Genomic DNA, 24,453 nt, shown 5'->3' on the forward strand with positions numbered 1-24,453 from the left:
CACAGCAGAGTGGGTACTTTTTTGAAGATTTTCCTCAAAAAAAAATGATAAGTATTCAACTTTCCCTTTTTACCTATTATAATGTTACAATTAAATTCCTCCAATTTATTAAAATTAAATACAATTTAAAAAACAGCCATTGAAAAGCTTTATGATATGTCCCTGTATTAAATTTTTTACCAAAAATATATGGGCTGAAATACTTAGTTATGCGGACAAAAACAAAGAATTTTTTTTTCAATTAATGAATAATTTTGTTCTCAACGCGTATGTTACAGAAAGATTATGAAGTATTTAACCTGGTGACAACACCGTATCAAATATAACATGTTAAATTGACCGTTTCTGACATATCTAGGTACTTTTTCTCGAAGAAAATTGTCCAGACATCCGGTCTGTTATTCTAACGACCCGGTAAAGTGGCATTCATCGGAGCGCCTACCTATTAAAAATCTCAGGGGATTCCTTCCCAAACCTGCGACGACACGAAATTGTTTCTCGGGAATAAAAGCATCGGAGTCAAGGAGGTATAAATTCGATAGTTTTATTATTTATTTTTCATTATATTTTGTTGTATTGTGTTTTATTTATTGAGTTTGAATTTTTTGTGTACTCTGTAGGAGGATCATACATTTTAAATGCTGCATTCCATCCTTTTCTTTCCTTTGACCAACACAGAAATGGCGTCGCTGTATCGGTACTATTAGGTATAATATGCTATCTCCGGTATAATATGCTTTCTAGCATTGCTTCCACAAAACAATCCAGTTTTAACGCATTTAGTTCTTCTGTTTATATTTCAAAGTCTAGAAACTAGAAGATGTAGTGTTCCGCAGAATCGTCGATTCCGCAGGTCCTGCATTCAGGCCCGGTTTTCCCGATTCAGTACGTAAACCCCTCAAACTTTCCATGGCCGCTTGGCGCTTGAGTTAGAAAGTAATTCAGCTGCCTGTGTCTGCACAAAATTCAGTTTTCAAGGTCAGGGATTAATCTCTGAGTCTCCTGGCCTTTATCTTCTAGATTCATTCATCATTCTTGTCAGTTTCGAATGATTGGTGTTTTGACCATTTTTCTGTCACCCTTCGTTACTCATGGAAGAATGTTGAGACGAATTCTTTCTTCCAGGAGAAAGTCGATGGGGGGAGTGCTCACTAATACTTGCATCGCTTCGAGGGGCAGAGTGCGATATGCGCACATGACCCGCAGCAGTGTTTCTATTTGTAGACTCAGCATTTTGTGTGCGTACTTTTTAAACCTGATCATCCATCCCCAAATTGGGGCGACATAGAAGAGCGTCGATTCTATCACCTAGTAACGCAGTTACTACTTTTAAGTGGATGGTCCCTCCATCGTAGATATAATCCTTTAATTTAAATATCTAGGTACTGAAGATTTAGTACATTTATAAATACAGGGGGGCGCGCCGAAAAGTTTCCATTCAGGTTTTTTCTTGTAAACGAATAAATGAAAATATGCTCTGATACGTAAACCTCAGTTTTCAGAGACATATTTTTTAGATTTTTGCACTCCCTCTGCCCCAACCTCTACGAAGAGGTGTCTGTGGCATTGAAATCTTAAATAGAAAGGAAGGGCGAGTGGTATCTTATTTTAAAAGGAATTGAATTCCCTTTGCTACGGGATCTTCCTTGTTGAGATCGATTGAGTAATTCGTGAAAAATAAAGAAATAAAATGTAAAAGTAACAACTTTTTTTACTACTTGTGTCAATGAAGTAAATACTGGAAATGTTCACCTACCACCTCTATTTAATTATAAAGACACTGTTCGAAATGTTACGCTCACGCTTGATCTCGTGCGCAGCAGTTCGAATTCGTGCGTTAACAGTTACCTTCCTTCACTTGTTATGTAAATAACTATTATTATACATAATATGACTTACTTATCCAAATACTTGATGTAGTCGTCTCGTCTTACATGCACCCCTATAAAAGTAGTAAACTCTGGTTTGGAAACATTATTCAAAGCCTCTCTGAAGATTGCTTGAGCCTTGAAACGAAGCTGTTTTTTGAAAACAAATTCTTCGTTCACAAGTCGGTGAAGATAGGGAATAGCGCTAGGTTTCTTAAAACCAAATTGGGGTAGTATTATACTTTAAAAAATATATAAGGTGTAAGTTTGGGTAACAAGAGGAACTCAATAGTAAACAGTACATTATGTACTTACAAGTTATTTTTGCTTATTTTCGTTTTTGTAATATACTAAAAACAAATATTAATCAAAATTTGGTACCCTACGGGTTTTTAGACCATGAAATTCAATTCTTAGAATAAAAAAGGACAGCAGACATTAAGTTAATGCCAAAAAAATGTGGTTTTTAATAAATAAAAACATATAAAATAAAATTTAAACTTTGACACCCTGTATCAGAAAAAGAAGACATTTGCGGATATTTCGTTATTTAGATGTTTTCCTTACTTAAACAAGTTTACCCCTTAAATTCTCTAACATGATCCCCTGTTATTAAGACCCTGTTAATACAAGTATTTGGTAGAGTTTTTTATTTCCATTTAACCATTTTCCCTATTTTTTAACCTGGAAGATTTGTTTGAGAGTTCAAAATCGGAGGTTCTTTTTAGTTTAAGGCATGCTTAAGCCCTTTAGAGGAAGTGTCCTTTAATATTTAAGCCACACTGAAAATATTCTGGCAAACGGCCATTGCTGCAGTAAAAATGATTGAAAAACATTTAATTAAGGACTCAAGATCATGCGAGATGTTGGATTTAGATAACTTCCTAATTTGCGATGCTAAGAACAGCTACCAATGATTTCTGCGAGTTTAAAACTAAGTTCCACCCATTTTATTTTAATACTAGTGTTTATAAGAGTCAAATTTTTGGTCTGCTATTAACTTTAATTGTAAGTTCATTTTCATAGAAACGTTCAAACGGAACCTTTATATTATACAGCACTTGTAAAAAGTATTGTAACACGTTTATAACTTTTATATGCCCGATATTTTTAAAAAATGCTTAAACAAGTATAATTTTATTTTAAAAAAGGCATTTAACGCATTATTTTCGATTTTAAAATATTTCACGTCTATCCAGTTACCCCTATTAACTTTTTATTTTTTAATGGAAAGGTACCCAGTGTAATGTATCGAATGAAAGGCAATTCAATAAGGGATACAACGATATGCTCAGAACTAAAATTTAAACTACAGTTTCCTTAAAAAAAGGAATAAAGTCCGTATCTTAAAAAGATTAAAAATTTTAAATGAAAAAATAACAATAAGGGGTAGAAATTCCAAATTATCTTTAATGTAAAAAATTTTTTAGATATAAAATATTTTCTTTTTCATAAAATTCATTAGTAGTTGGATTCAATTGTTAGACATCTACCACAAATAGAATATCAAAAAAATTGATCGTTTTCTGAATAGAGGTGAAAAATATTAACATCAAAATGTAATGCATTAAAAACCTTTCTTTAAATAAAATTATACATGTTTCAGCATTTTTTTACATATCAGATTCATGGAAATTATAAACGTGTTGCAATACTTTTTACAAACTTTGTATAGATTTTTTTGTTTCTGTGGAACAAGATCAGCACTTTAACATTATGACCCTGTATGAAATATGTTATACTACGTTTTTATCGGTTATTGGTTGTAGGAAGCAAACCCAATTAAATACGAAATTACAAACCTGATTGCCATTCCATTTGGCCATCGAGTCAACTGTTGCGTTTTTAAAATCAATAGGACAATGTGCAATATTATCCATATTTAGTATGGACAAGTTTTCAAATAACTCCCTCACTCCATATTTAACGCATCCTGGATCATATGGTATTAAACCGGTTACTTGGGCAATAACCCATATTTCCACATACTTCCACATTTGATTACCTGAAGAATAAGAAATTCAATTTTCAAGTTTAACGATATAATACGGACTTAACCATAGTCTCACCAGTTCTTCCTCCAGAGGTATATGTTACAATGTATTTTTTCGGGCATGGATGCTTTACTGCAGATTTGTCGATAGTCCTTTTCCTCAATATTGGTTCCTTGCTGCCACAAATATTTCCTTAAATCAGCAAAAGTAGTTCCGTTTAGAGTTGTCATGAATTGTTGTGAAGAATTATTAACAATCTCAGGAGGATAACTTTTATTAGATGACGAATCTTTGATATCATCGTCTTTTTCTTCAGCCGAGGCCAGCCAAAGCTCGTAATCACCAAGGCTGTGTTCTTCAAGAACTCCAATGGATTCAAATCTTTGCTTATTTAAGTTTAGTACATAAAAAAAACTGAATAACAATCCGATAAATATTGTGATGCTTAGAAATATTAGTTTTCTTTGAACTATAATCATATTATTAGGAGATTAAGCTAGATTTTGATTCCATGGACCTCAAATGAATACATAAGTGGTTTCTCTGCACTAAAACAGAAAAATCGTAATTTTTAATATTGGTTATCACGATATACTCATATAAATGTTATATCTCATATTAGATGCATCAGATTAATTAGGGCATCATACGTTTCTTGTACATTTTTATCTCTAGAATGGATCCTTGGAATTATACAATTCTATTAGCTTTATCTGATAAGATACGAAATACATATTGTAAAAAAATCAATATTTGATATACAGGGTGCTTCAGACTTGCTCAGCATTATTTGAAGTATGTATTCTCTAGAACAAAATAAAGAAAAAAATCATATAAACGTGTGTCCGACCTCGATTAGCGGAGTTACAGAGTGTTAAAACTTAAGAAAAAAACTAGCTTTTAATTTCATTGCACTTGATTTTCTGCAGATAGAGCTTTCAAATTTGATAGCCATATTAGATAATAGGTATTGCTTAATATGAGAATAGATTGGCTCCAACTATAATACTTTAGAAACACGAAAAATATAATAGAGCTGAAGTGTATGGATTGTGAATACGTGAAAATAAATGGCAGTAATGACACCTATCTTTTTTATTTTCATTTTTTGTGTTGGTGGTTACTTTAAGTGGTGTTTGTTAGCGTTCAGTTTCTTTTACAGTGGCAACAAGATATTCTACCTATAACAATGTTTCACTAACAAGAGAAGGGACTCAAGTATACCTCCCGATTTTAATGAAATTTTACAGAGAAATTATTTAGACCTAAAGAATAGTGATGTATAACATATTTTAAGTGCCATCTTCAAGGTTTAAGAGTGAAAATTGTTGTAATAAGCGACAATAATGAATACAAAAACAACTAGTTCATTAATAAAAATATTACTGTTACAAACAAAATTGATCCCGTTTTTCGTTATGCTTCCTCGAGTGATTTGTGGGGGCCAGACTGACTTGTGATACCATATTGCTTAATAATCATCTTTCGAAAAAATAATCAAACAACAATCGCTTTAGATGTGCGGAAATAAATACCAGACCTGAGTTGCTTTCCCTTTAATGAGTAACCAAAATAAAACTTATATTAAGAATAATAACACTAAATCTATTGAATAATTGTCATTAGAGTTATTTTATCCAACAAAAATTACCCCCAAAGTTTCGCCAATTTTTTGTTTTTTGACGATAACTTTTGATATAGATGAGTTAGAACAACAAAAAAAAGATAAATATTCCTTTTTCAATTCGCCATCAATCTGTTGAAGTGCGGAAAAAATATCATTTTTAGTTTTTTTTTTTATTTCACTTTTTTTTGGCCCCGTTTTTACACGCGTCCAGTTGTCTCATTTTTTACCATTTTATAGAGAAAGCATTTCTCAGTAGAATGGTACAAATCGATACCATGTTTCTAACAAAAATTATAATTGTTTGTACAGGATGTCCCATAATTAGGTGCCAACACTTAAACAGCGCAACCTACATGCAAAAATATTATCAAATTGGTAAATAAACACATGTCCTGAAGCGCCTCCTAACGAAGATACGGCTCCTTGAAGGGGGCCCCAACGAGAAAGTTTTTGTTAAATAACTGTATACAGGGTGTTAGTGAAATAACGTTCGTAAATTTAACCAGTGATTAAGAACATCATTTTGAACAAAAAAGTTCCTTACAACAGGGGTCGAAAACCTAATAGTTTAAAAAAAAAAAATGTCAAAATTGGTAACCGAAAAGCTATAATAAGGTTTAAAATTTGAATAAAATGTGGAAAAATGTACTTGACACATACAGGTTGTTTGACGTGTAACAAAAAAACTTAAAATAATTCAACAATAACATTGCTAAAAGCAATTGAAAACTTAATTAATAACTTAAGCGGTAAAAAAAAAACGTAAGTGGCAACGCCGCACTGAATGTTACCGAAGAAGAGAAGTTTATTTTCGTCAGGGTTGTTTTTTATGGCCCTTATGAGGGTCGCTCACCCACGTTGCGGGTGAAGTGATAAGGCATTGGAATGCGCAGTAAACAGATTGACTTAGTACCTCAATAGTACATGAGTTATGTAACCATCTGCACTTTATCCCATTTTATGTGACATATGATCCTGGGCAAACATGCCTAGCGCCATGGACATGTGTAGCCCATTAGTGACCATCAAGAAGAGACAAAAAACAAAAACCACCCTTATTTTTCAAATTTGTCATGGACTGTATGTCCTTCCATACTTTTAATATTTTAGTGTGATTTCGGTCTCGCTGAATGCATCTTCTGTTGGTACACGCAACAAATTATCCGCAAAGTTAATTTGGGCGAGCTTTAAGTGATTTTATCCTTACTTATTAATAGTACCTATGTGACAATGTATTCTGTACGCGAGTATCATGACATGCTTTTAATCTATGGTGAGACGTCACAAAATTCTGAAGAAGCTAGATGCATTTACGGTGATCGTTATCCAGAAAAAAAACTTCCAGCGAGACAAACATTTGTGCAAGTTTCCCAAAGGCTTCTGGATACAGGTAGTGTTATTGCTACTTATAAAGGACGAGGTCGACAGCGAGAAGTTGGTTCTGAAGCCGAGGAACAAATAATAAACTTTGTGGAAGAGGATTCAACAAGGAGTACCCGGAGTATTTCTCGCTACGTAGGTGTTTCTAATTGGACTGTTCATAGAACGCTAAAGGAGCAATTGCTCTATCCTTTCCACGTACAGAGAGTTCAAGGACTTTTACCCACTGATTTTGCATCAAGGCAACAATTTTGTGAATGGTTCATTGAACAACAAAGAAATCCAAATTTCTTGTCTACCATTTTATCAACGGACGAAGCTTCTTTCACAAAGAATGGAATTTGGAATTTTCACAATTGTCATAACTGAGCAGATGAAAATCCTCACGCCATTTCTTCAAAAAAATTCCAACATAAATTTTCAATAAATTTATCGGCTGGAATAGTGGGAGATCAGCTTATTGGGCCTTTTGTATTATCTTCAAGGTTAAATGAACCCATCTATTTAGAATTTTTAACAAATGATTTGCCAAATTTGTTAGAAAATGTATCTCTTCAATTGCGTGCCATGATGTGGTATTTGCATGATGGAGCTCCTGCACACATAAGCCGTCCAGTTGTGGAACATTTACACAATAAGTTTGAAAATAGATGGATAGGAAGAAATGGTCCTAATCATTGGCCTACCAGATCTCCGGATCTTAATCCTTTAGATTTTTTCTTTTGGGATTTCATGAAGAATTTGGTCTACGCCGTGGAAATGAAGGACGAAAACCAGTTACGACAACGTATTTTTGCTGCTGCCGATCATATTAGGAATACACCAGGAATTTTTCATCGCGTACGGGAAAATTGGTTAAAACGCTGTCGTGCATGTATGGACTCAAATGGTGGACATTTTGAACATTTGATGTAGTAAAAACAATTATAACTTTGTATTTTGATTGAGATATTAGTGGTGTAAAGTGTGTAATGTAACATGTTATACCAATAAGAGATGACAACAATGATTTAAAGGTAAGTAGCTTTTAAAAATAATAAGAATCACATAATTTTTAAATTTCATAAATTTAGTGCATTTTGTTAATTATGTACTGTAAAACCTACCAGACCCAAAAAAAAACGTGTAAAGAAACAAACCCACTTCATGCGGCTACTTAGGTAGGTGTGAAAATGAAATAAATTCGACGCGACGTTGCCAATTCTCAGAAAATGTTTTTTTAATTTTCCAGGGAAATGGTTGTATTTACGACCCCTGTTGTAAGGAACTTTTTTGTTCAAAATGATGTTCTTAATCACTGATTAAATTTACGAAAGTTATTTCACTAACACCCTGTATATGTATGAAATTTTGGTATTCTCACAATTTTGTCGTACTCAATTCAAATAGTATCTTATAAAAGTGTATCAATTTGAAAATTGTCATTGGGAGGGCTTGGGTTACAAAAGCAACGATATTTTTTTAGTGGATGCAAATATTTCATTTCTTTGATAAAAATATGTAAACCTAGAGTTTTTTACTCAAAAAAGGTACTCTTGAATTATGTATCTAACTATCACCGTTTTTGAGCAAAATGCGATTTAGTATTCGTCATACATTTCATATTCTTTTCAGTAAAACACTAAAGTAGATTTTGAAATAAAAGCTAATTGCCGAATATGTGACAGTTTGATATTTTTAGTAATTAGTTAAGAAACCTTTAATAGTCGAAATTTAATTTAATGTGAATTATAGAACATTTTACAAATAATGAAGTAGCTGATAATCACTTTATTTACGGTTTCTGCAATGGTAACGCAAGTGCGGCTGTACGAGAATATCAAATGCGATATCCTACCAGGACAGTACCCCATCGAAAACTGTTTGTCATTGTACACAGAAACTTAGTGGAATATGGTACATTGAGGCGGTCTCAAGGACAAGGAAGGCCTATTAGAAACCACAATTTTGAACAAGCATTAAATGTTATTGAAGAACATCTCTAGATAACATTAAGATCACTAGCCAATATTACTAATATTCCTAAATCGACTGTAAGTTTTTAATGCATCTTATGTAGTTAAAATACGAATAAAACCAAATTTAGCTTGGAAGAATGAGTCAAATGCAAGGACTTCATCCTTTTCATTATCAGAAGGTGCAGAATTTAAAAGCTGAGAATTTACCGCCTCGTGTGAAGTTTTGCCAATGGATTTTGAATCACCAACGTACCTGTAACAAAATATAATACTATGGTTCAATGAGGCAACATTTACAATAAGTACAGTTTTTAATAGCCATAATACTAATTTCTAAGAAAATCCGAGAGTCGTTAGAAGGACCAACCTCCAAAATAAATTTTCTATTAATGTATGGGCAAATATTTTTGCGATTCATTAATAGGACCTACAGCTCTCCCTAATATTAGGTTGGCAACTAAGTTCTCGCCGTTTTTAAAAATTTGACATTCCACATGTTTTAAATATTTTTAGATAAATTTTTTAAATCATTCGAAAGAGTATGTTTTGTTCTACTGAAATCTACGTTTGGTTTTCTTATTCGAGAAAACTTCTATTAATTTTCAAATTATTAAAATGGAATGTTAAATTGAGAAAAATTACCATTTTCGACACTTCCTTCTTTTTGTTTTTAATCAAAGTTCTAAGGCCGCAAAAGCTGCTCGCGATATTTGTGCTGTTTATGGAGAGGGTGCCACAGCTGAAAGAACCGCTCGTAATTGGATGCAAAGTTCATAAGTGGAAATTTTGATCTCAAAGACTCACCTCGTTCTAGCCATCCAGTCGAGTTTAATGAAGAGCGATTAAACCAACTTTTGCACGAAAATTCGCGTCAAACGACAAGGGGAACTCGCAGACAAAATGAAATACTTTCACGCTGCTATAGAGAAGCATCTTCATTCGGTGGGAAAGATTCAGAAATATGGAGCATGGATTCCACATACTTTAAGTGACAACAACTAAAATCAACGAGCCACAATCTCCGTTGGTTTGCTTGCTCGTCATCGCTCCACTCGTGGACGCAAGCAACGATTTCTTTATCGAATTCTTTCAGGGGATGAAAAATGGTACCTGTGGATCAACATGAAGCAACGCAAGGAATAGCTTAGCCCCGGTAAACAAGCCACACCGCGCGTGAAACAGGATTTTCATCCGCATAAAACGATGTTGTGTGTATGGTGGGATTGGGAAGGAATTATCCATTACGAGTTGCTTGCACGGTACCAAACGGTCAACGTGGAACTCTATGTTCAACAGATGGAACGACTCAATACGGCTATTCAAGAGAAAAGACCTAATCGGCAGTGGATGGGGTATGGAGTTCTTTTGCTGCACGATAACGCCCGCCCTCATATCGCCAATATGACCAAGGAAGCCACTCAAAATCATGGCTGAGAAGTACTGCCACACTCTCCGTATTCTCCCGATTTGGCACCAACGAATTTCCATCTCTTTCGATCTCTTTCAAATGTTATGCATGGTGTTTCGTTCCATACCGATGCAGAATTGAGAGCTTGGTAGTGGATATTAAAAATCTTATTAAACATTGGGAAGCCATTGTAACCAACAAGGGAGAATACATTACAGATTAATTAGTTATTCATTTTAATTGAAAAATAAAATTTTAGAAAATAAAAAAAAACGGCGGAAACATAGTTGCCAACCTAATAGATTGAATGCATAAAATGATATCGATTTTCTACAGAATGATTTGTTAGAAGAAGTAGCTTTTGGAAAGCGATTGAACATGTACTTTTAACATGACGGCGTACCAGCTCATTTTAATTTACTTGTTCAAAAGTGGTTAAATCAAAATTATAAGAATAAGTGGATAGGGAGAGGTGGACCAATAAGTTGGCCAGCTCGGTCACCTGATTTAAATCCCCTAGATTATTACCTATGGGGTAAAATATCAAGTATTATTTATACCACCGAAATAGATACCGAAGAAGAACTTCTAAGGCGAATAAATGATGCTGCCAATAGTATTAACGGTGCTCAATTTGAAATCCTTTGTGCGACTTTACACATTAAAAAAGACCAGATACGGCATTCAAGAAATTGGGAATTTGTTTGAACATTTACTTAAATAAGTGGTTTAGTTGATATTCTGTTTATCTTTATTTTATATTCCATAACTATGATTTAATAAAAATACTTGATAAAAATAACCGATAAGTACGTTAAGCAACTAGCTTTTGTTTCAAAACCTACTTTATCGTTTTACTGAAAATAATATGAAATGTATGAAGAACATTAAATCGCATTTTTCTCAAAAACGGTGATAGTTAGAGACATTATTCAAGAGTACCTTTTTTGAGTAAAAAACTCTAGGTTTACATATTTTTAACAAAAAAATGAAATATTTGCATCCACTTAAAAAAAAAAATTGCTTTTGTAATCCAGACCCTCCCAATGACAGGTCTATGATTCAAATTGATACACTTTTATAAGATATTTGAATTGAGCACGACAAAATTGTGAGAATACCAAAATTTCATACATTTATGTTGGGTAGTTGAGGAGTTATTTAACAAAAACTCTCTCATTGAGGCCCCCTTCAAGGGGCCGTATCTTCGTTAGGGGGCGCTTCAGGACATGTGTTTATTTACCAATTTGATATTATTTTCGCTCGTAGGTTGTGCTATTTAAGTGTTGGCATCTAATTAAGGGACATCCTATATAAACAAATATAACTTTTATTAGAAACATGGTATCGATTTGTATCATTCTACTGAGAAATGTTTTCTCTATAAGATGGTAAAAAATGAGACAACTGGACGCGTGTAAAAACGAGGCCAAAAAAAAGTGAAATTAAAAAAAAAAAAATTTAAAATGATATTTTTTCCGGACTTTAACAAGTTGATGGTGAATTGAAAAAGGAACATTTCTCTTTTTTTTGTTGTTCTAACTGATCTAGATCAAAAGTGATCGTCAAAAAACGAAAAATTGGCGAAACTTTAGGGGTAGTTTTCACCCCTTAAACTTTGAAGATGGCATGTAAAATATACATCACTATTCTTAGATAAGTCTAAACTACTTCTCTGTAAAATTTCATTAAAATGGGAGGGGGTCTTGTAAGTCACTGCGTCTTTGTGAAGCACCCTGTGTAAATAAAACTTAAGTCTTCAAATAGATCGAATGAAACCCTATAATCATATTACAGCCTTTGTATTTTGCATTTTTTTTGTAATATTTCAATTAAAAAAGGCACGGGGGTGCGACGGACGTTATGTAAGTCCTCACTGAATATTCAATACTAACTTTACCTAGCAACACAAAGAAAAAGGGAATGAACACATTTCTTTAAAAGATATTACCCGCTTAAAGATAACATGATTAATATAAAATATTAAAGTTTTGAAAGTTTTCGCACATCCATTCAACGTCCCATTTAGAGCTATTTTGATGTCAATAGAGGGTGATAAAATAAATTCCGTACTCTCATTATGAGAAGTTTTTTACGTTGATATTGTCAAGTCTGGTTATTTTTTGTTTTTATTGAGTTCCACGTATAATTTTAATACACGATGTATACTAATTATGTGTCTGCTTTCAGTTGTTCTAATGTAATGGACTCCAGTGCTACGTCCAATTTCACGAAATGAAGACAGCTGACATTGGCTGGAATGGTTTCCAGAAATGACCGGTTTACGACGTGGTAGAATATTACAAACAGACGGGAAGGGCTGCAAACCACCCTCATCTTTAAGGTCCGAGGTTGAGTACGTCAAAATTCCGAACGTTCAATACGTAAAATGACGAAGAAATTCTGTGTCAATCGAGAAAGCGTCCGTAGTATTGTCAAAAAGCTAACTCTGTAGAATTATAATACAAAATCGTTCGTGTCCATTTCGGCAACCAAACAATTAAGGGGAAGCCACTGGCCAATATATAATTTAGATGATGACATCCCACTTTCTGTTGTGAAAGCTAGACTGCTTTCAATAAATGACAACCAACAGAAACTTATTGAAATTAAGCACTTGCTGCAAGTATAGTCTGATGATTATCAATATACGAAAGCTGAACTTAACAAATGGATCGTTGGAGATAAGGAACTTTATATCCCTACTTGGCGATGATACTGTTTCAGATGAGCAAATTGTTACAAATAATTCAAAAGTGAAACACGATGACACAATCGGTAGCTTTAGCACTTACATGCAATGGACTGAGAAAAATGGAGCCGAACTAGCAACATTATCCACACTAAGAATAATGCAACATCGAGTAGTAGAAGTTAAACGACTTATATCACAAGTAAAAATTACAGACTTTTTTTAATTACATACATAAAAATATATGTTTAGCAATTTTTTCGTATTAAATGTTTTTAACGTTCTATTAAAAATTACGTACCTGTTATATATTTGTTAAGAATAAACATATTTTATTTATTTTTGCTTTCCCTAGGAATAATAAATTCTTGATAACTTAAAACACTAAATTTTTAATTACTTTAATGACCACTCAGCACTCTACATTTTTCGATAGTCCGGATTATTGTATCTAAATTCATCCGGATTAGTAGTACGTAGTGAGTTTCTACTGTATTACGCATCACATAAAATTCTCAGATCGTGATTGATTACCTTATCTTCTGAAGCAGGGCCGGCGCTAGGCAGTTCGGCGTCTCAAAAAATCACCATCCAGGGCAAATGTAAATTTTGCTTAAAAACTCCCTGTATTTGTTTTATCTGGGTCATCAAAATCATATTTTTGACTGAGAGATTAAACATCATTAAGATAAAACTCCACACGTGAAATATTTGTTCATGTTACTTTATCGTACAGATGATATTTTGATTAATAAATTGTGATTATTTTTTCTCTGTTATGTTGACTAAAATTTATGTATATGTCGGGGTAACATTAGGAAAGTTTTCCATATTTAGCGATATAATATTTTAAAGAAAGCAAAGTCGAAAGGCAAACTAACGAATTCACTACTGCTCGACCGCCCTTCTGCCCTTCTATCTCTTAACTATTTGTTTTTGGTTCCTTTCTTAACTTTCCCCGCTCGGGTGATCCTTAAGACCCAAGGGTAGTGCCTGCTAGTCCCTGTTTCCCATGGACAAGTCCCTTACGTGGGCACTTAATTATGTCAGTAGTAGTGACCTCGATTGACAATACTTTATCTTCAAGATGACTTTGTCGGCCTGCCCCTCATCTATTATCGGTTCTAATGATACAATTCTAACTTAAGGATTAATAAATCTCCGACATATATTATACAATTTTATAGAAATGGCAAATTTAAGAAACTATCTTTGAGCATCATCAATTATTTTTCTGCAATGCTGGAAATCTAATTTTTGAGAACCTTAAAATTAATAATACAATTTATTTTAGTGACAAACCTTTAATTGAATTTTGAGTTACTTGCATTGCGAAAAAAAAAATTTTATTTGATTTCAGTAAAAATAGAGTTCAGATGGAATCAACAGGGTGCTACACCAAATTTGAACAAAAAAACATCAGTCAGTCAACGTTCAGTGACTCTCCCTATGTATAATGTAACACAAATGTTACGTTCTATGGCCTGTTACAGCTAAGACAACGGGTCTTACACTTGTAATATGACCATTAACTTAACATGAGCGTTCCATCATGGGGTTTGTTAGTTCTACTATTTATGTGTAGTACCTACCATATCATTATAAGATTGCAGTTTGACCCACTTTGTTGTATTAGTGTCATTATGACTTCACCGCAAGATTAACGCATCATTTTTAAAATTGAAAAAGCTGTTTTCGAAAACATTTATAATGCGCGTTAGTGGTATGAAATTATTTGTTTATGACTCTGAAAACTGTTTCATAGTTTTTAAAGCGTTTATTTATAAGATAACAACAGTTACTTATACAATATTAATAATTATTATTTTACCAATTTCGGCTTGGTTATACAGTGCGAACGCGTGGATTGAAACAAATTCATTTAAAGTTCAGGGATTCGTTTTTTTGAACACGTCGATTTTTATTTTTTACTGCGGTTTTTTTAATAGTAAAATCATGTATTCAGGGTGGCCCAAAAATAAGTTATCACCATCGACTTAATTTTTTCAAATGAAACCACCTATTTTTTATTTCATTTTTGAATTCTGCATCGAATTTTAAATATGTTTGATGTAAAATATCCTATTTCTAAATTCAACAGTTATGGAAAAATTTACAATTGTACATATCAATGACTTGACTGTATCAAGTGTGTACAACTATTGTTCAAATTGGTGACCATTAACTATTATCAACTTGATTTCTGAGGTTTTTTTCATTCAATTATTTATTTATTCAATTTATGATTGTTGACTTGTCCTGTTCAGTCAGATGGAAACGATATGAGAATTTTATTTCGAATAAATAAATGAGAAGCGACTTATCAAAATGCATTTTCTGCCATTGAGGTGACATTGAGTTTGATGCGGATTTTATAACTTTATACAGTATTGGCCAAAAGTAGATAGACAAAGTTATTTTCAATATGGAAAGTAAAAATATTCAGTTGAATATTTTTTATTGTTTAGGTATATTATTTGGCATGAAGGCACAAAAAAAAACATGCAAACCGATTTAAAAAATATATCGCTTCTTTCATTGGGAATATGAGAAATAAACAAAAAATGCTGGACAAAAATAGATAGACAAACAACGATCAACTGATAAATAAGGTATAAATATGTGCGAATTTAAATAGTTCCTATTATTATTTGTGCCAATCGTGCTGTACAAGATGCCACGGGGAATAAGAATTTCAGTGGATTTGAAAAACCGCATTGTTAATGCGTATAGTCAGGGAGAGCGTCAAAGTGATATTGCTCGAAGGTTTGAAGTGAAAAAGTCGGCTGTATGGGCAATCATAAAACGTTATGAAAGAACAGGATCCGTTGAACATAAATCCAAATCGGGACGTCCCAGAAAAATGAACGAAAGAGCTGTGCGTACCCTAAAAAAAATGAGCGCTAGTAATCCGTTCATGTCTTCAAGTCAAATACAGGCAGAATTACAAACCTTCGGAGTATCTAATGTATCTTCAAGAACCGTACGAAGACGATTAGTGGAAGAAAAGTTGTTTGCACGTAGACCTGCTAAAAAACCCTTACTCTCGAAAAAAAACCGCTTAGCCCGACTTGAATTTGCACGCCAGCATATCCATTGGACCAGACATGAATGGAAAAGGGTTTGTTGGAGTGATGAATCCAAGTTTAATTTAATTAATTCGGACGGAATTCAATATGTAAGACGTCTCCAAAACAAACGCTTAGACCCAAAATTCACCAAGCCAACAGTAAAACATGGTGGAGTTTCAGTGATGATATGGGGTTGCTTCTCAGGATTCGGTGTTGGTCCTCTCCATCAAATAGAAGGTATTATGGATCAAGTCATGTATCGTAATATCCTTAAAAACGTCATGCTGTCTTATATCGAAGACAATTTACCACTGAGATACAAATTCCAGCAAGATAATGACCCAAAATACTCGTCTAAGCTTATAAAACAGTTTTTTGAAGAGGAAAAAGTACCAGTTTTAAAATGGCCATCACAATCACCGGACTTGAATCTCATTGAAAATTTGTGGCAAATTTTGGACAGAAACATCAGGAGTCAGAATTATTCGAATAAGCAGCAATTGATTTCTAGTCTAGAAGAACAGTGGAAAAAAATTGATATAAACATTATTAATAATTTAATAGAATCGATGCCGCGAAGGTGCCAGGCTGTGATTGACAATAATGGGTACTATACAAAATATTAATTCTTTTTCTGTTTTAACTGATTTTTCCTTAAGTCCGTAAAATTTTTTGAATTGTCTATCTACTTTTGACCAGCATAAAATATTATATTTATTTTTTCACTTATGATTTCAAGAATTATTTCAGTTTAAATTATGTATTATATTAAGTTATAACATATTGTATCAATATGTTAAAATAAAATAATATCAACTTTAAAATTTTTAATCGTTTTCATATAAATTATATTTGTCTATCTACTTTTGGCCAATACTGTAAGTATATCTATGTACTCAGCATTTGATACCGTACCAAAACTCATTTTAACTCACTTAAATTATGTGGAAAAGATTTTACTCCGCATCAAGCCGAATTATGTGTTCTGACATGCCCACCTCAAAAAGCATTTTGGTTTTCCCAAATCGAGTTCCCTCATATTTGTCAGCAGATCGAATGTTTGAAAGAGTCGAAAAAAAACTCAGAAAAGTTGCGGAAATTTTTGATCCGACTGGTTATCACAATATCTATCGAGAAGTTGGTCAAGTCATAAGGTAAGGAAAGGAATGATTTTTAAAGGATTATAATAACCTAACGACTGTATTAAGAAAAATAGATGGGATAAGTGAAGCCAAGAGATTTTTTTTTAGAAAATTCCGAAAGGATAATGAATCGATTGGTAAAATTAAAATGGAACCCACATATAGGTACGATGACGTAACTAAGCAATTCAATTCTTTGACAAAACGAAGAAAAACAATATGCGATTTACCTATTCTTCGTGACATTTCTATGAGTACTGCAATTAATGAAGAAAAATTTGCAGATGTGAAAAAGTTATTAATAGCTAGATTTAGTTCTCATTGGGAGGATATTATTCCTTTAGCAAGTTGGCTTTTCTACGAACCTTTATTTTCTCCTGCTAATGTGACTAAATCAGTAATCATTTCAGAGTCTTCAAAAAGTAAAGTAAATGAAAACTGCGATTGTCTCAAGGAAGATGGTGGGATAGAACATATTTGAATTTTTAATTTTAAGTAATTAACTAACTTCTTAATAAAATTTGTGTTGTGAATTACTTGTTTTAATTTTACGACTCTTCAAAGTGTATTATCTAGTGACATTCAAATGAAAATGCATGTTATGAATTTTCCACATCAAAACGCATTTTGTTCCTAAAATTTTGCTAAATATTTTTGAATCTTTTATTGCCTTATTTTATCGAACAACATGACATTAATTTAGGCCCAGAAAATTATCGATCTTCAAAATTTTACATTCAAAGAATAAAGGGGTAACAAGTTACATTTTTTGGAATTTCCCAAAATTTGTGTTTCTGGCTTATAATACGATTCCTCCTCAAATGTCAAATGTAGTTGTAAAGTTTGAAAGAATGGCGCCTTTAACGAAGAAGCAACGAGTAGAAATTTTGATTATGATAGGATACGGCGACAGGACCCGAACACAATTTGAAATTTGCGAATTGTTTAACAATAAATACCCGGAAATGCCGATTACATGTTCGGTGGTCAGTAAGATAGAAAAAAATTCAAACACTTGGGCCACGTAAGAGACAATTACAAAACCAAATATCATACAGTTCCAGAAAATACACACTTGAATGTTTTGCTCGATTTACAAGAAAATTCTCTCAAATCAACTCTACGAGTAGTTACAGAACAATCAATATATAAATCTTCTGTTCTAAAATATTTACGCAAGAATAAATGGCACCCATACAATGTACATTTAGTCCAGGAACTTATTGAAGATAATCTCGACCGCAAATTACAATTTTGCGAAATAATGATGGATAGATGTAATTCCACCCAGTACTTTTTAAAAAGGCAACATTTTGCTTAAGCGGTGCGGTAAACAGGTAAAATTTTCAATATTGAGCCCCAGAAAACCCACACTGAAGTATGGAAAGTCACACACAATTCCCTCAGAAAATAAATGTATGGGCCGAAATTGTGGGTACTTGAATTATGAGTGCCTTTTTTTTGAAGGAACACTTAATTCAGAAAATTATATATACAGGGTGTTCCAGTTTATAGTAGCATGACTTTAACAGTCGATAGAAGACCTTTTCCTAAGATGAAAATGTTATATAAATATATATTGAAAACGGCTCGGTTTTTGAGATACAGGGTGGCAAACTTGACTTTTTAAAAATAATTCACTAAAATATTAAGACACCGCCATGAAATTTGATATTTTGGGATTTTTCGCAGTGCCGAATTTATATTTGTTAAAATTTTCGTCAAATTTACAGAGGGCACCATATGCATCATACTAGTGAATATTTAAATTATGATCATTTTTTTGTGCCTCCTTGTAGCAACTTTTTTTTAATCAAAATGGATTCGCCGTTCATTTTTTTCTAAAAAAGGTACTCTTGTTATAAATTGCTAAATCTCAATGTTTTCGAGATATTTTGAATTTGGTCCTTAGCAGTACGACTGGCTTCCACAAGAGAGTTGTGATTTGATAGTAAATCATTTATTTTGCCAATTTTTATATGTTTAATAAATGCTAAAATATTTTTTTAATTCATTTATCAACGTTATTAATATTATGACTATTACATTTAATATTATTTATTTATTAACATTTTAATATTTTGGAAAAAAATTAATACCAAACACTTTTTAATTGTTAATTAATATAAAACAAAGAAGTAATCATAATCCAACTAATCTAAAAATTACTGGAACATCGTCCCACGTTTTTTAAATTGAAATAAATGGAATTAACGCGTTAAAACCTCTAAATCAAATAAACACATAAGCACCGGAAATGACAACTGAGATTATTGAAGCGAGACTTGAACTGGTTACCAAGCAACTGTCATAACTAGCAATAATAACACTAATAATAATGTCATTTATGAAAACTAAGATGATTATTACTATTATTGTTTATTTTATTTAGAAGTTTTAACGTGTTAATTTGATTTATTTCAATTTCAAAAATGCCATTTTATTTCTTGCCTCAAGAACAAGCCGATATCCATTTTGTATATGGGTTCGCAAATGGAAATTCAGCGATAGCAGCTAAAGAATACAGAAGAAGATTTCCAAATAGACGACATCCCCATCCTTCCGTTTTCGTTCAAATCCATAACCGATTTGCGAATCAAGGTTTAAGGATTCTACCGAAAGATTTACCTAATCATATTCAAGCAGAAAGGACAGCTAAACAAATATTACAAGAATTTGACAGAGACCCCACAACAAGTATTATATACATATATATACAGGGTGTTAGTGAAATAACTTTCGTAAATTTAACCATTGATTAAGAATATCATTTTGAACAAAAAGGTTCATTACAACAGGGGTCGTAAATATAATCATTTCCCTGGAAAATCAAAAAAACATTTTCTGAGAATTGGCAACGTCGCCTCGTATTTATTTCATTTTCACACCTACCTAAGTAGCCGCATGAAATGGGTTTGCTTTTTACACGTTTTTTTTTTGGTCTGATAGATTTTACAGTAGATAATTAATAAAATGCACTAAATTTATGGAATTTAAAAATTGTATGATTCTTATTTTATTATTTTGAAAAGCCATTTACCTTGAAATTATTGTTATCATTTTTAATTAGCTTAACATGACACGTTGCACATTTTACATCACTCACATCACATTGAAAAACACAAATTTATAATTGTTTTTGCTACATTAAATGTTCGAAATGTTGACCATTTGAGTCCATGCATGCTCTACTCCGGGTACTCCTTGTTGAATTCTTTTAAACAAGATTTAAAATTTGTTCTTCGGCTTCAGAATCAACTTCTCTCTGTCGACCTCGTGTCCTTGATATAAAGAAATAACACTACCTGTATCCAGAAAATTTTGGGAAACTCATACAAATGTTTGTCGAGCTGGAAGTTTTCTTTCTGGATAAGGATTACCGTAAAAGCTTCTAACTGCTTCAGAATTTTGTAACGCCTCTACATAGATCAAAAGCATGTCATGATACTCGCGTACAGAATACATTGTCACTTAGGTACTGTTAATAAGTCGGAATAAAATCACTTAAAGCTCGCTCAAATTAACTTTGCGGATAATCTGTTACGTGTACCGACAGAAGATGCATTCAACGAGACCGAAATCACACTAAAATATTAAAAGTATGGAAAGACAGACAGTCCATGACAAATTTGAAAAATAAGGGTGGTTTTTGTCTTGTCCCTTCGTGATGGTCACTAATGAGCTCCACATGTCCATGGCGCCAGGCATGTTTGCCCAGGATCAAATGTCACATAAAATGGGATAAAGTGCAGATGGTTACATAACTCATGTACTATTGAAGTAATAAGTCAATTTGTTTACTGCGCATTCCAATGCCTTATCATTTCATCCGCAACGTGGGTGACCGACTCTCATAAGGGTCATAAAAAACAACCATAACGAAAATAAACTTCTTTTCCTCGGTAACGTTCATGTTAGTCGCCACTTACGTTTTTTTTTACCGCTTAAGTTATTAATTAAGTTTTCATTTGCTTTTAGCAATGTTATTGTTGAATAATTTTAAGTTTTTTTGTTACACGTCAAACAACCAAAATGTGTCAAGTACATTTTTCTACATTTTATTCAAATTTTAAACCTTATCATAGCTTTTCGGTTACCAACTTTGACATTTTTTTTTTAAACTATTAGGTTTTTGACCCATCTTGTAAGGAACTTTTTTGTTCAAAATGACGTTCCTAATCACTGGTTAAATTTACAAAAGTTATTTCACTAACACCCTGTATATATATATATATATATATAGCCCTGCTAGAAAATTACATAATACTCAACTTTACCCAAATGGTCAGAACGCAAACATACCAGCAAATTCGATATGGTTCGAACAGGACGGACTATTGGCCCTCACACTATTGGCGAACAGTACGGGATTATCTTAACAATATTTTCTCAAATAGATGGATCGAAAGAAGAGGTTTTATCGAATGGTTAGCTAGGTCTCCAGACTTAACCTCATTAGATTTTTATCTATGGGGTTATCTGAAATCCAAAGTCTATTTCAATAAACCCCAAAATGTTGAAGAATTGAAGAATAGATTTAGAGCCAAAATACAACAAATACCGCCAAAAACGTTGACTGAAGTATTACGAGAATTTCAAACTCGGCTTGCCTATTGCCAAGAAATTAATGGTCAACAATTTGAACATTTAATTTAATTTGTTATTCTATTTTTTTATTAAATCGAAGAATTCAAAGGCCATGGCTCGTAGTTATACATCTGATACGGTCTAGTCATTGATATGTACAGGGTGGTCCAAATTCGAGGCGTATCATTGGGATCTCAGAAACTATAAGAAGTACGAGGTCGCTTAAATTAGGGCAAAGTTGCGCAATTTAGTGCCCAACAAAATGCTACTTCATATGTGGAAAACTTCCGAATACTTTCGGAGATATCCCGAAAAAATCGAAATTTTGCTATATCAACTTTATTTTTTCCTGACTTTATTTGAAAAAATATTCCAAAACAGATGTTACTTCATTATTGCCACTTTTTCTTCCCTACAAGATGGTGTTGTGAAATTTGAAATCCGACGTTTCATCTTTGAGCAACCATCATCAACTTACTTTTTTTAAATACGGACCTGGATTTTTTATCTTGTCTTTTATTACCTTTTGCCCTTCTTAGAACAATGACATATAACAATCACCAAGAAAATTAGTAGATATGATAAAAATACCCTCTTAAAAGGTGCATTAATCTAGCATTCTCCCACATCTTTTTTAACATAGGTTTGTCTTCCTTATGCTCATTGTTTTATTGAGAAATTGTATATAAACTGTTGATGCGAGGTTCTTCTCGCGTAATAGATGTTTTCAATCAATTTTAATATATGAAATAAATAACATAAATAATTTTACATAAAGTATCACAATAGATAGGACTTATGAGTATTAAAACAGCACATATGGACAAGCAGGTGGCTATGATTGAGTTCGTTCTACTTTTGTTTTAAACAAGTAAACAATAATTGTTGAAAATTTATCAATTACTGGAAAAATTTTCGTTCTATTAAATGTAATCAGTAAATTATAATTTATAGGTTTAGTTAAAGTTGATATTAATTATTATTAAAGTAAAATAAAATGTTTTCATCACTTGAAAAGCGCGATATGATAAAAATCTATTACGCTTGTAATAGAAATGCTCAAGTATCTTCAGAGTGGTATTTACAAGAATATCCTGAAAGACATCAGCCACATATGAGTTTTTTCAGTCGTCTTGATAGCAATTTAGCAGAATTTGATTCTTTTATTAAACCCCGGGAAAAATATGGAAATCGACATGATGCTGAAGACGAAGAAGCCATTTTAAACCAAGTAAAAATTTATTTATTATATTGTCCTTTTAATTTGAAAACAAACAATTTACATTATTATTTTTTTATAGGCTATTAACAATCCTCGGGGATCATTGAGACAGTATGCACAAGAATTAAATATGCCAAAAACATCGATACTGAGAACATTGAAATCACACAAATTTAAACCCTATAAAATTCACGTTAGTAATGCATTGAGACCGGACGATTTCGAAAAAAGATTAGAATTTTGTCATTGGCTTGAACAATACAAGCTGACGATAATTTTTTGAACAAAATTATTTTCTCCGACGAATGCAACTTTTCGACCAATGGAATTTTTAATAGAAGTAATGAACATTATTGGTCAATAAACAATCCTAGAATAAATCAGGAAGTAAGAGCACAAGGTCGCAACTCTTTTAATGTCTGGGTAGGATTATATAATAATAATATTATTGGACCCTTAACCCATTTTGTCCCAGTGGTGCATTATCGAACCACACATTTTATGATTTTTTTTTGCTAAATCCAATATATATTTTTTCATATCTATTTAGAAATTTTATTACTATTAGTATTATAGAACTTAGTATCGTACATACTGTTGATTTTTGTTTTAAAACAAAAAAATTATGACATCTTAGAGTCATGGAAAACGCTGCATAATTTTGTGTCAAATGTTGAAGTGATTCAAATATAGTAAGGTAATTTATTTTTGCAAAGTATAATCATTTTTGATAAGTCTATAATATGTAGATTACATAGTAGAAAAAGTGCATTTGAATTGTCATATAAATTATCACTTATTTTGTGTAAATAATACCGGTGCCTAAACGCACCACTGGTTTTATCTATGAAATAAAATCAAGTTATTGCAATTTTCGAAAAGTGTGTGCTTTCAGAGTGAATAGTCGCCGATTAGTGTATTGTTTAGTATTAATTTGTTTCTTGTGTTGGGAAAATACCCAACACTATTCTAGGATAAATAAACCCATCTATCTGCCCAATTTATTGCTCAGACTAAATAATGTCATTACTCACAAAATCTACCCAAATGATTGCTTAGACTAAATAAGGTAATTACCGATAATGTTGATATAGGCATAAATTTCCAATCAATTTATAGGTTTGAAAACTGATCCTCATGAGAAAATCATTTGGATTTTTATTGACTCAATACTCTTTTTTGTGGCTACGATCTCACGATGAAGAAAAAACGAATTAGTTGGTTTGAGTCTCTCTAAGCGAACAAAACTCACATCGCTCTATAACCCAGGTGCCTATTAGAATTTCAGTAACTATACAGTGTAGTTTTGTTGAGTGACCGTGTATTCATCCAGTGTTTTTTTGTATCGGTTCAGCGCCATATAAGCTGTAGTCCGTTCATTTGATATTTAATTACAATCAAAAAAATCCATATGTCGTTTTCGAAGTATTTTACTCAAAAAGAATTAGAAGCAGCCTTGGAGGAGATCGTGACGGATTTGCAGAATAATGATGAAAGTCGTAAG

General features: G+C 32.5%; 2 protein-coding genes across 2 annotated transcripts in view; one reads left to right on the forward strand and one right to left on the reverse strand.

Annotated features, from left to right (window-relative positions):
• Window positions 1-1,150: 1,150 nt before the first annotated feature.
• On the reverse strand, window positions 1,151-13,361 carry LOC136417630 (galactoside alpha-(1,2)-fucosyltransferase 2-like). The gene is made up of 5 exons (XM_066403403.1): window positions 13,229-13,361; window positions 3,938-4,054; window positions 3,671-3,873; window positions 1,900-2,081; window positions 1,151-1,363 (listed from the first exon to the last, which is right to left on the reverse strand). Exons 1-5 carry the CDS (start codon window positions 13,254-13,256, stop codon window positions 1,330-1,332), a joined length of 564 nt encoding a protein of 187 aa, XP_066259500.1. The 5' UTR covers window positions 13,257-13,361; the 3' UTR covers window positions 1,151-1,329.
• Window positions 13,362-24,323: 10,962 nt separating this feature from the next.
• The window catches only part of LOC136417702 (piggyBac transposable element-derived protein 3-like), a 28,265-nt gene continuing 28,135 nt past the window's right edge, over window positions 24,324-24,453 (forward strand). Inside the window, exon 1 of the mRNA XM_066403521.1 lies at window positions 24,324-24,448. Within this exon, the coding sequence (XP_066259618.1) occupies window positions 24,361-24,448 (88 nt within the window). The 5' untranslated portion in view covers window positions 24,324-24,360. The remainder of the gene's footprint in view (window positions 24,449-24,453) is intronic.

Source organism: Euwallacea similis, chromosome 29, assembly GCF_039881205.1.
Source record: "Euwallacea similis isolate ESF13 chromosome 29, ESF131.1, whole genome shotgun sequence".
NCBI classification, from domain to species: Eukaryota; Metazoa; Arthropoda; class Insecta; order Coleoptera; family Curculionidae; genus Euwallacea; species Euwallacea similis.